This window comes from Martes martes, assembly GCF_963455335.1.
Source record: "Martes martes genome assembly, chromosome: 8".
Taxonomy (NCBI): domain Eukaryota; kingdom Metazoa; phylum Chordata; class Mammalia; order Carnivora; family Mustelidae; genus Martes; species Martes martes.
Window position 1 is genome coordinate 34,031,158 of NC_137895.1, and position 14,046 is coordinate 34,045,203.

Sequence of the window (14,046 nt, forward strand, 5' to 3'; positions counted from 1 at the left end):
GGGTTGCTAGAGGGGAGGTGGGCAGGGGGATGGGTTAAATGGGTGATGGGGATTAAGGCAATGGGGTGCCTAGGTGGCTCAGTCAATTAAGTGTCTGTTTTCATCTCAGGTCATGATCCTGGGGTCCTGGGATTGAGCCCCATGTCAGGATCCCTGCTCAGCGGGAAGTCTGCTTCTCTCTCTCCCTTCTCCCCACTCCCACTTGTGCTCTCTCTTGCTACTTCTCTCAAATAAATAAATAGAATCTTTAAAAAAATAGACAGAAAAAATAATTTTACATGTTCTCATTTTTAAATAAAATACTAGTCAATTAAATCAGAGCCTGCCAAAGTTCAGTAAAATTAATCTGTACTATAATTAATAATTTGTGCACATATCATATTATTAAGGGAATTAGTATAAAATACAATCATTATTTAAATCCTTTACCAAATAAGCATTTGGAAAATTACCTAAGACTATCCATTAAAAATAAAAGCATACAACTGTAAAAGAAAAATATTCTATAAATCTTACATTTTTTTACGATGTTCAGTATTTTGGCAATTCCACAGCAGAGAACTTGTCATTACTGTTTCCGGGAGTGGGATTCTTTCCATGGAGATACTGTTTGATTTGCTGTCGTCTCTTTTCTGGTCTACTATTTCTCCCTGATTTCTTCCTTCTGTATCTTCACATAAGGAGTTGGTTAATGTGGAATGACTAGAGCCAGAGTTCATCCATTTCTCAGAGGTATCTGGTGAGTCCAGTTTATATTTGTCTGCATAAGAGTGGAGAACTCTATTTTGCAGTACACTATCACTATTTGTAGGGGTCAAATGATTTTGCTGGGTTTCAGAGTCTTCTCTCTGGGTGACACTTACATTTCCACGTTCATGTGAATATCGGCATTCATTACTAAGTGTCATTAATTTATTAAAATAATGGCAGAGATTTTCTGCAGCATCCAAGGTGACAAAATTTCTAAACAACCAAAACATTTAATAAGAATTATATCAGCAAATATTAAAATTTGTGTACGTTCTGGAAATTTCCCTTGTGTTTACGGTAAACATGAAAATTAAGCTTTACTACAACATTCATTAAAAGCTTATTTCTGGTCGTTTATGTAAAAATGTATCTCATTTCTAACAAATTTGAAAATATTTGTTTAGCTAATTCAGATTTGTCAATCCAGACAAAATGTCTGGAAGTTTTAGAACCATTTTTATTCTAGGTATTTTTGGTACAATTGAATGAGAAAAAATCCATGCTTTTACTACCATAAACATGAGAAATCATGGCTGCCTAAATTTGGAGAAGTTATTTATGAAACACAGTTAAAAGTACTTTCTACATTGACTCTTGCCATGCAAAATATTTGTATTGGACTTTTAAACAAAGAACTTATATTATGGGAAAGTTTTTACTCCCATTTTTCGCTGGAAAAATTATCCATTGAGAAGAGAATTCAAATACTTGAAGGAATAAATGGTTGTGATCCTCTTAAACAACTGTTGAATTTCTATCTTATTGAGGTTATGGCTCACATAATTAATCAAACTTTCTGTTTGCCAGATTTGGGGATCTTAATAGCAAATGTAAAAGAGTCTGCACCTATATGAGCCTTTTTCTTGGTACATTTTAGTTATATTCCCTTGTTTTATTTTTAAGAATTTACTTACTTCAAATGTATATTTTCTGACCGGATTTAATATATAGCCACAAGCTGCCTTATTTTTTTTCTGAAACATGCAGGATATAAATAAACATAAAACTTTTGACCATATATATAAGCATATATATAAATATAAAACTTTTAACCATACAAAATGAAAGTAAACTGTAGAGATAAACAGTCCTGTGTTCAGAGAAGTAATATTAGACATTAGCATAGGCTCCTCCAGTGTACTTTCAATATTTTGTATTTCATTCATTTTGGTGGCTAATAATGCAGAAAAGGTTCAACTTGATATTAGAGTATTTAGTGTGTAGGATTGGTGTTGAATTCACCACCATTTATTATTAATGTAAAATATAGTCTATTTTCCATTATCAATGCCAAAATGAAACATGTTGCAATGACAAGGGATTATACAAAGGAATTGAGAAATCTCTGTTTCAACATGAGGGATATTAGGGTCATCTTTACACAAAAAATTCTAACATTACCACACATACACAAAGAAATGTAAGTTTAGTTTTTCCACAAAGATAAATGTAAATAACCTTAGTATTGTTAAAAGCAAACATTAATTATATATAACAATTGGCATTATTTTTAAAGCTGTGAGATTTGTTTTTAATCTGAATAGATTATATTAAAAACACTTAAATGGAAAACAAATCTTATATAGATGAGCAAATATAAATATGTGAAGAGCAATATTAAAGACTGCAACTTAATGATTAAGTTTAGGTATTTGGAAGGACATATTACAGTTATAATTCAGTTATAATGAAGGGTCACCATAAGTGAAATATGAAATCGTTTTCTTTTTTCATTTGTGTTTTCTGGAGTAATACAAATTAGAAAATACAGTTAGAGAAAGATCACCTGTAATTCTTTCATACTAACACATTCCTAATTTGGGATGGGGAGTGGGAAGTTCTCTTTCTTTTATATCTGATTAGGTCTCCACTCTAAGCTTCTGCTCCTCTGAATTTGTGCATGTGTTGACTGCTTTTCTCTACTGTGCTCGCCTAATATTTTAATATATAAATATAATACATATATATCTTAATATATAATAAATGTTATAAAATTTGCCATGCTCCATTATAACTGTTTATCTAGTTTTCTCTTATGTTAATCTGTGAATTAAGGATAACGTGTAATACTTAGCTTATTTTTGTGTCTTGCCTACAATAATTGTCAAACAAATTTATGACTGATTAATTGAATGAATGACTGAATGGATGTTTGATTCTTGTCTTGAAATTATCCTTATGGGGACGCCTGGGTGGCTCAGTTCGTTAAGCGGCTGCCTTCGGCTCAGGTCATGATCCCAGCGTCCTGGGATCGAGTCCCACATCGGGCTCCTTGCTCAGCAGGGAGCCTGCTTCTCCCTCTGCCTCTGCCTGCCACTCTGTCTGCCTGTGCTCGCTCGCTCTCTCTCCCTCTCTCTCTCTCTCTCTGACAAATAAATAAAATATTAAAAAAAAACTTATAAAAAAAAAAGAAATTATCCTTATGACTTCACTTATTCTAACTAATACGTTAGCATTTAAACTATAATTTAAATTGTGTTTTTAAGGGAAAATATCCCTAAAACACACAGTCTTAATCCAAAAAAAGTATCATTGTGTTAATCAGAGTATTTTTAAATTATATACATATATTGAATTATTTCTTTAAATTATGACATGGAGAAGTGAACAGTCTTACCCTTTTCCAGTAATATAGCTTTCAACTAGTGAGTTGAATTCTTCAATCTGAGACTGACAAAGTATCACAAAATGTCCTAATTCTGGCTCATAGTATTCTTCAGTGTGCCTTTCTGAATAAGAGTTTAGCAATTCGCCATTGAGGATTCTTAGAGCTGGTAACACTTTAAGTAGAAAATCCCTATTGAAAGCAGGAAAAAAAACTAATCATCTTGGAAAGGAGAGTTTATATCTAAAATAAACATATACCTATTACTTAAACAATATAAGCACAGAGTATATCTCAGAAAATGCTGTTAACTTTGTAGAGAAAATTATACTCTTAAACTTGTTAAAAAAATTTTATGGTATCATAACATGTACAAAGTTAGGGTTTAGAGACTTAACAAACATTTAACGATTTTCTTCTTAACACAAATGAGAAATTTAAGCAGCTGGAAACTTGGGCTGGGAGTAAATAAAAGTTTACACTATATAAAGAATAATATCAGATACACTTTTTTAAAAAGATGTTAATATAATAATCTTACTGAAATTTGATGTTTATTTTAGAAGTAGAGGTAAATTCTGATTGTTTGTCTTGGTAAAATATACTTAAGAACAGGGCTAAAATGAGATCAGTAAGAGATCACCCTGTTTATCATGATCTGAAAAATATAAACTTATATTCCTTCCCGAGTCTTGCTAAGGATTGTAATAATACAAATCTTTGAGGTATCAGCAAAAGTCTGTGCAACTTAAAAGCCTAATTCTGTGAAAAACCAAGTCAGATGGCAAAAGCTGTCCACCAAACCTAGCCATTTATAAGTACTTGTCAAACCTTTCACAAGGGTACTGCGGGCCTCTTTTACAAGGTCACTAATGATCACAGGGGTAAAATGGAGTTCTTAAATGAATAAAACCCCTTAGTTAAAAACTTTCATTTCCTAAAAGGAAAAGTACAAACTGATGAAAGATATCAAAGAAGTAAATAAATGGAAAATTGTCCAGTGACAATATCTTCAGAGATAAGAAGTTCAATATTGTCAAGAAATCAAGTCTTCTCAACTTGATCTATAGACTCAATGTAATTCCACTAAAAATACTAGTAAGGTAATTTTTGCACATCAACAGACTGATCCTAAAGTTTATAAAAAGAGGCAAAAAAAAAAAAACAGAATAGCCAATTCTATATTTAAGAAAAAAGAACAAAGCTGGAAGACTAACACTTTTGACTTCAGACTTATTGTGAAGCCACAGTAATCAAGACAATATGGTATTGACAAAAGAATAGAAAAATAGACCAGTGGAACAGGAGGGAGAGCCCAGAAGTAGATCCCCATGAACAGACTAGTTGCAACTAATCTTTGACAAAGAAGTAAAGGCAATAACAATACAAGATAAATGATGCTGGGACAATTAGACATCTACATGCCAATAAATACATACATATATACAGACAGACAGACACAGACTCTGTACTCTTCAGAAAGTTTAACTCAAAATCAGTGACAGACCTAAACATAAAATGCAAAACTATAAAATTTCTAGAGGTTAACACAGGAGAAAATCTAGATGACGCTGGTATAATGATGAATTTTTAGATATAACACCTAAGACACAATTCAAGAAAGAAATAATTGATAAGCTGGATTTCATTAAACTTAAACTTGTGAAAGACAGTGTCAAGAGAATGTGAAGACAAGCCACATACTAGGAAAAAATATGTGATAAAGGGGTTGTTATCCAAAAATATAAAAAGATTTTTTAAAACTCAACAATAAGAAAGGTGCCTGGGTGGTTCAGTTGGTTAAGCATCTGTCTTAAGCCCCACATGGGGCTCTCTGCTCACTAGGAGTCTGCTTCTCCCTCTCCGTCTGTTCATGCCCTCTCTCTCTTTCCCTCAAATAAATAAATAAAATTGTAAAAAAAAAAAATCAACAATATGAAAATAAATATGCCAATTGAAAAATGGGCCAAAAACCTTAACACCTCACCAAAGAAGATACACAGATAACAAGTAAGCATATGAAAGATGTTCAACATCATTTGTCATTAGACAACTATAAATTAAAATAAGATATTAATAAAAAATGAAATAAAATAATAAGATACTATTATCTACATATCAGAATGTCCAATCCAAAATGCTCATACCACCAAATGCTGGTGAGGATATGAAGAAACAGAAACTCATTCACTGCTAGTGGAAATGCAGAACCAGTGTAGCTACATTGGAACACAGTTTGGTGGTTTCTTACTTTTACTTTAATCCAGCAATGTGCTCCTTGGATATACCCAAATTAGTTAAAAACTATGTCTGCTCCAAAATCTCCACACATTTATAGCAGCTTTACCTACAATTGCCAAAACTTGGAAACAGCCAAGATGTCCTTCAGTAGGTGAAAGAATAAATAAACTCTTACATCCATACAAAGGAATATTACTTAGTGCTAAAAAGAAATGAGCTATCAAGCCATGAATAGACATGGAGGAATCTTAAATGCATACTACTAAGTGAAAGGAGACAATCTGATAGGTCACATGCTGTACAATTCCAACTATGTGAAATTCTCGAAAGAAGCAAAACTATAGAGACAGCAAAAAGATCAGTGGTTGCCAGGGATTAAGGTGGAGAGTGGGATGAACAGGCAAAGCACCAACCATTTTTAGGACAGTAAAACTATTCTATATAATACTGCAACATAGTGGATACATGTCATTATACATTTGTCAAAACCCATAGAATACACAACCCCAAGAGTAAACTCTAATGTAATTAAAGTATGGACTTCAGGTGATAATGATGTGTTGATGTGGGTTCACCAATTATAATAAGTATACAAATTTGATGCAGGATGTTGATAGTGGGGGAGGTTGTCCATCTGTGGGGACAGGGTGTATGTGGGTATTCTCTATATTTTTTGTTTAATTTTGCTAACTTGACCTTCTCTAAAAAATAAAGATTTTTAGGGGTGCCTCAGTGGCTCAGTCGGTTAAGTGTTTGTCTTCAGCTTGGGTCGTGATCCCAGGGTCCTGGGATGGAGCCCCACATTGGGCTCCCTGCTCAGAGGGGATCCTGCTTCTTCCTCTTCCGCTGCCTGCTGCTCTCCTCTGCTTGTGCTCTCTCTCTCTGTGTCAAATAAATAAATGAAATCTTTTAAAAAAAAAAAGTTTTCTAATTAAATCAAAACAAAACAAAACAAACTTACAGTTTCTAAAAACTAAATGAAGGATGGCAAGGTAAGATTACTAAAATGTCAAGGTTTGGGGAGCCTGGGTAGCTCAGTGGGTTAAGCCTCTGCCTTCGGCTCAGATCATGATCTCAGGGTCCTTGGATCAAGCCCTGCATCAGGCTCTCTGCTCAGCAGGGAGCTTGCTTCCTCCCTCTCTCTCTGCCTGCCTCTCTGCCTACTTGTGATCTCTGTCTGTCAAATAAATAAATAAAATCTTTTAAAAAATAAATAAATAAATAAATAAATAAATAAAAATAAGAGGCTAAGGTTTGAGAAGGAAAGCTCCAGTCAGTTATTTCCTCAACCTAGATGGTGTAGTAAGGGTGGACATATCCATTTATATAAACACAGTTGTAAAATATAATTTTATATATCTATATAAATAATTTATATATAATTTACATTTTTATATATTTATGTATAATTTATATATAAATGAAGGACGTGGTCCACTAAAGACACAAATTCTAAAGGTTAACTAAAGTCATAACACATCGCTACATATAGTTACAATCTTGGTAGTGCTTAATAAAAGATAATCACAAGAAAGGTATAAATATATCTCCCTAAACTAAAGCAAAAAAAGAGAAGAAAAACACCACAGTTTTTCATTTACTGGGTATGCATGATTAATTTCCCACCTTCACCTCCCTTCACTCTCTGAGAAATAAGACCTTTTCTTCTTACAGATATTTAAATAAGGAAAGAGGGAACACAAATAGATTTTGCTCTTCAAGGTAATTATTAGACATTTTACAATGTTAAAGAGTTTAAGCTAGTTATGAAAACTTGGGTCCATCATTTCCTGGCCTCTTGACTAAGATCAAGTGAAAATTTGAGTCTGTATATTTTGAACTTTTTAAGGCTTTTTTTAGATTTGAAGCTATCAATATTTTTCCTATCATAAACTACCACACTTACCACAAAGGGTTAAATAAGTGGCATATATTATATTTCTATTTCAATTCATTTTAAGACGTGCTTCAAAAGCAGAATGCTCATTAAGATAATAGCTATTCACCACAGAGGTAATGAAGTAATCAGAGGTAATAAAATAGGTATAACATTAAATATAACATAAAGTCTTTGACTGAAGTTATCATTAATGCAAGGAAAGGTTAATCTCTAAAACTGAAGCTGATAGGGCCGCCTGGGTGGTTCAGTGGGTTAAAGCCTCTGCCTTCGGCTTAGGTCATCATCTCAGGGTCCTGGGATCAAGCCCTGTGTTGGGCTCTCTGCTCAGCAGGGAAACTGCTTCCCTTCCTCTCTCTCTGCCTGCCTTTCTGCCTACTTGTGATGTCTGTCAAATAAATAAATAAATAAAATCTTTAAAAAAAAACTGAAGCTGATATTAATTAAAATATGGAGAGATTAACTATCCATATTCTATCCTACCAAATTATTTATTATATTACTAATGAAACTACATTGCATTCTAAATCTCCCTCAAGGTACCCAGTCAAGTTTTCTTCAAAACATGACTATAATGTCAAACTTATTTAAAGCTATAAAATGCCAGGTATTAAGTAAAGATGCTTTAGAAATGTGGTAATGAAGTATATTAAAAATTAAAACTATATAGGTGTTCATGACAGTTTTAAAAAGATGCTCTAATCCTATTAATGATCTTATTTCTTTAGATCATATCTCCTAAAATACAGAAAGCAAACATAAGTCTTCAATAATTTGACAGAACTAGCCCTAGACAATAACCAAAAGTTCTAATTCCTTGTGTACAAATAAAATTTCTGTCTGATACCTTGGTCTCCAGAGTGGACCCAGCCAGCAAAGGAATGAGGTATGCTAATAGTAGGCTTTGGTATTTGAATAGGTATATCTTACAAGGAAAATTAGATAAGGCAGATTTCCTTACTGTAAATTGGATTTCTTAAGAGTTAGTTAAACCTCAATTCCCTTCTCCTCTCCATCTTCCTATGTCCTCCATGTTATATGTATGGAGAAGGGAGTTGAGGGAAATTGGAAGGGGAGGTGAACCATGAGAGACTATGGACTCTGAAAAACAATCTGAGGGTTTTGAAGGAGCGGGGGGGGGGGGGGTTGGGGGTTGGGGGAGCCAGGTGGTGGGTATTAAGGAGGGCACATATTTCATGGAGCACTGGGTGTGGTACAAAAAGAATGAATTCTGTTACAATGAAAAGAAAAAAAGGAAAAAAAAAGAGTTAGTTAAATCTGATTTGTTTATTTCTTTTGTTCAGTCATTTCTGGTTAAATAACAGTAAGCTGTTGGACCTATAAAACTTTTCAACAGGACCCTGGGCCCACAGAGATAATGCAGATGAAGTAACACTAAGACCCTCTTTAACAGCCATCTTTCAGGTCTTATTTTGCCTATTTAATGAGGTGTCAACAAAAGGAAGAAAATACTCATGCTGTTTTCATGAGAGCCACAGGATCTCAAACATTTATTTTTTATCTTAGTCACTCTCTAATTCCACTAGAATGGGAATTCAAGGTTAGATCCCTCTGTGTATCTTCAACCCTGCAGGGCAGTGTCTGTGAAAAGACTGTCCTTGAACTACTGTATTAGTAGTACCTGGGATGGTTTTTTAGATTCAGTTATGCTCAAAGACCTCTGCTGGTGGGATCTGGGGAATTTGCATTTTTAAAATATAGCCTTTCTTATGTACCTTAAAGAATTAAGAACCATTGCATTGGGAAGAAAATAGACCACAAAGAGTTGTGCTAAAATCAGAGATGCTCAGGGCGCCTAGATGACTGAGGTGATTAAGTTAAGCATGTGACTCGGTTTGGTTCAGATCAGGTCATGGTTTGAGATTCAGCCCCATATCAGGCTCTGCACTCAGCAGAAGTCTGCTTCCCCTCTCCCTTTTCCACTGTTCCCCCCAACCCTCCCCTTCATGTGCATATATGTGCATGTGCTCTCTCAAATAAATAAATAAATAAATCTTTTAAAAAATAATGAAATCAGAGATGCTCCAGGTTGAACTGAAGTTCTAATCATTCATAATTGTTTTAAATTTTCAAGAAAAATATAGCTTACTTGAAAACTTGTAGCATGTCCTATATGTCAGAGAATTTCCTAAAATGAGAGATATTGTGGACCTGGACAGTTATATTCCAATGATCTGCTTACTGATTAACATTGCCATTGGTTTTGTGTAAATGATATGAAACTGTCTTGGAAAAGTATTCTTGTAACATTAAAGTTACAGAGTACATATCACATATACAGAGAAATCAGCTTTCTATTCAGAAATAATTGATGACAAAATGAGGAGCCATTTTAACTAAATAACCTAATATAATCTTAGAAGCAAAAATATAATAATTTGCTTTATCAGATTAATGGAAAGATCAATATTTTACTACCAGCATATTGTATTTAATACAACTGTTTGTGCTCTGGACAATTAAAATAATGAAAAATAAGTAAATCCAAAGGCAATATAGGACATTAGGTTTGTTTCTAGATATTACATATAGCATTATGTGGAAGCTGTTTGGATGTTAACTAACCAGATCAACAAGGGAAAAAAATTATAATTTTGCCATCAACTACTATATTTTAGATATGGCTGTGATATAGATATCATTATGTACAATATTATAGCTACAGGAAAAATAATTATAGAGAATGTGGCTCAACAGGACTTGAATTTTCACATAGAAAATATTTTGATGTTATAATTCATCACCTTTATATAAAAATGTTCCCAGTTTGAGTCAGAATATTTGAAACTTCTTTGGATATAAAAATTTAGCTTGTTTAGATATTCAAGACTATGACAATATCTTGAAATTTGTGATTTATATGATAAATATAAGCATTTGACTTAGTGTTTTATGTTAAACATTGTTTCTTATTTATTTTTTTAAAGAATAGTTCTCAGATCTGTATAAATTAGTAGTGCAATGGGTTGGCCTTAAGTTCAAATGTAGCCTTCTAAGAGTCTATGATGAATATATTAGAAAGTGCTGTAAAAAGTTGATTCATATTGGAAATGAAGTATAAGAATACTGTGAGATCAACATTAGTTTTTCCAGCTGGGCTCCTCCTAGCAAAGGGCTGAATCAATATTTCATTTAGCGAAAACTTCCTGGTGAATATTCTGTCACTTAAGAGACTCTATTCATCATTAATGAACAAAACACATTCCCAAAGGAGATTCCAAACTGAGTCTGTAGATTAAGTTTTAAAAAGAGATTTTTTTAGTACATCAGTTTTGTCCATGTTATCACTGGCCAGACATAAAAGTAAGAAGCCAATTGGGAAAATCTATAACTAATCCTTTTGTTGGTATCAAGGGGTTATGTAAAGTTCATTGGAACATACTGCTTAAAATTTGACTTGATCCTTTCATTAACAAATCCATATTTTATGGATTACTGGATTTTACACCCTTTAGATAACTGAATCTCTTCTTGAAATTATGAAAGCTGTATTAGGCCAACTGATCAAAGTGAAATTTGATAAGCAAAATTTTCAAGTTGGTATGAGTCTAGTCCAATAAAGTTCATTTAAACATAAAAATTCTAATATCTAAATAATTGTACGTCTATAAGTACTACCTTTTTCTTTCAATAGCATTTCTAACTAAATATTTTCTTTAAAACTGTAAAGCATATGTATTTAGTAAGTATATTACATATTAGTTTAGTACTAAGTTTATATATACTTAGTAGTATAGTAGTAAAATATGCATACTTATCTTTATATATGTAAATAGATTTAGATCAGTATATTTCTCTATCAGCCTATTTGACTCAACAAATTATTTATTCTTCATGCAAAAAAAAACCTTAAATAAATTCAAAGATTATTCAGGATATAGGTTTGTTTCTAGTTACTGCAACTGGCAACATGGCAGCTGTTTAAATGGAACTGTTATCAAATCAGCAAGAGAATTCATGTTCTATTTGCTCGATGCCTAATAGAAAAACCATGCTCCCCTCCAAAAGAACTTGCTCTGAATAATGGGCACAACCACCTATTTTTGTTTGTCATCATAGATTTGGTCTATATAGCTACTGAGGAAAATAAAGACATATAACCTAAAAACAACCCACCAGGTATTTTCATTATAAATAAAATGGCCTGCCAAACAGAGATTTGGGGACATAGTTATACCTACCTTTTGTATGGGAAGTTTCACTCTAAGGTTTGCTTTCTAAAAATGAGGACCCAAAGGGGCACCTGGGTAGTTCAGTTGGCTAAGCATCTGACTCTCTATTTCAACTCGGTCATGATCTCAGGGTCCTGGGATCAAGTCCCATGTTAGGTTTGGTGCTCTGCCTGATCCTTTCCCTCTGCTCACTCCCCTCGAGTGTTCTCTCTCTTTCTCTCTCTCTTGCTCTCACTTTTTATTTTTTTAGATTTTTTTAAATTTTATTTTTTTACTGTTCCAAGATTCATTGTTTATGTACCACTCTATCTCTCAAATAAATAAGTAAAATCTTAAAAAATAAAATAAAATAATAAAAATAAATGAAAATGAGGAGGCCTAAACCTGGGGATTAGGGTTTTAAACCCTAATGTAAGAAAAACACAGCCCCAGAACTTGAGCTAGTATATCTAGATGGAGACCTTTACTACTTCTATGCCAAATGAGAGAGTCCTTTTCCCAGCTGGCAAGAGGTCTAGACACATATTTAGGGGGTCTTTAGTAATTTGTCCTGAGATCAGTTTTTCAGGAAACATGAGGAACTTGACAAACATTATGGATCCCTAAAAGTCAAAGAACCCTAGCTGTAGAACTGACATTGATAATTACTACAAATCAATAATAAGATCAATTGTCAATTTATAGGTAATAACACTTTCAATCATTAAGTGAAATTTTAAAAATTCAATAGAAAAATTAGAGGGCCTGAAACATGCATTTTTTTTCAAGTTTTTACACATTATAGTGTAAAATTCTGTAATGTACTCCTTCAATAAATAATTTTGGTCATCTATGACATATATATGTCATATATATATGTCATATACATATATATTATACATACATATCCTATATACACACACACATATATAGTGACCTAGGTAAATAAAAATATCTATGTAAAAATAAACCATCAGATACTTTCATTATAAATAATACCACCTGCCAAGCAGATTATTTAGTAATTATTTAGACATAATTACTCTTCCTTGTGTATGGAAATTTTCACTCTAAGATCACTCTTATAGCTCTAAACTAGAAGAAGCTGTACAATAATCTGTGACCACTTCCACTACTTAATTTTAGCCCTCTTTTAATGCCTGGACTCTCTAACAACATTTAATTTGGCTACTTTCCCAAATCTCTTATCACTTTGCTGCTGAAAAAAAATCTTCCCCAAACACTATTTTCCAGGGTGCCTGGGTGGCTCAGTGGGTTAAAGCCTCTGCCTTCGGCTCAGGTCATGATCCCAGGGTACTGGGATCGAGCCCCACATTGGGCTCTCTGCTCAGCAGGGAGCCTGCTTCCTCCTCTCTCTCTGCCTATTTGTGATCTCTGTCAAATAAATAAATAAAATCTTTAAAAAAAAAAAAACACTATTTTCCTTTTCATACAACTATTCAAAATTTCTCTGTAGGTCCTTAAAAACAGTGGGTAACATTTGCCAACTGTGCTATAGCTAGGCACTACTATAAATTGCTTTTATGCAGCAACATATTTAGTCCTCACAAAGACTACTGGCGTACTCTGGTGGCCGTGTTCTTCTCTACATTTTCTGGCCTCTTCTGCAGTTAGTTAGACCTTACGACTGGTTACAGCTCATAGAATATGAGAGGAGAGATCAACGCCACTTTTGAGAGCAGACTGGTTAAATGTCCATCATTCTTTCTTTGTGGCCTTTTTCCCCTCCCTCACCAGAACCTACTACCTAAAAAAGTCAGATTACATTGAAGTCACATGACACAGAGCCACAAAATGGAAGTATCCCAAGTTTCTGAGTCTGCTTAGAGAGGCCAAACTTACATCAGATACAATATAAACGAAAAATAAGCTCCTATTTATGAAACCACATAGATCTCTGGGTTCGTTGTTGTGTGGTACAACCTATATTACCTTAATGGATAAATCCTGAGGTAGCCACTATTATTATGATTATGAAGACACTGAGACATAGCTAGATTAAGTAATTTGTGCAAGGCAAACAGCTAGGAAGTGGTGGAACTAGATGCACCTGACCAGTTTACTCACAAGGCCCATACATATAGCTAGTATGCTACAGGCTCTCTACATGACCACTGGATAAAGGAGACTTGTTCACAATCTAGTGGCAATATATCATGTGACACAGTAAAGTAAAATATTTAAATTTCAGGCTTTAGAACTCAAATCCATTCCCTGGCACTTACATCATAGCTGGGCAAATCACAAGGAATCCAAGCTTCAGTAAATACCTTTGTAAAATCAGAATGATAATTACAGAATCCAACTCAGAGTTACTATGGAGTAATATGTATAGATAGTAGGACATTCTCTGACCCACT

General features: G+C 33.6%; 1 protein-coding gene across 1 annotated transcript in view; it reads right to left on the bottom strand.

Moving 5' to 3' along the window:
• LRRIQ1 (leucine rich repeats and IQ motif containing 1) overlaps nt 1-14,046 on the bottom strand; it is a gene marked incomplete at both ends in the record, with an annotated part of 189,908 nt that overhangs the window by 113,520 nt on the left and 62,342 nt on the right. The window contains 2 exons of the mRNA XM_080812199.1: nt 517-963; nt 3,368-3,547. Coding sequence (XP_080668325.1) covers nt 517-963; nt 3,368-3,547 — 627 coding nt within the window. The remainder of the gene's footprint in view (nt 1-516; nt 964-3,367; nt 3,548-14,046) is intronic.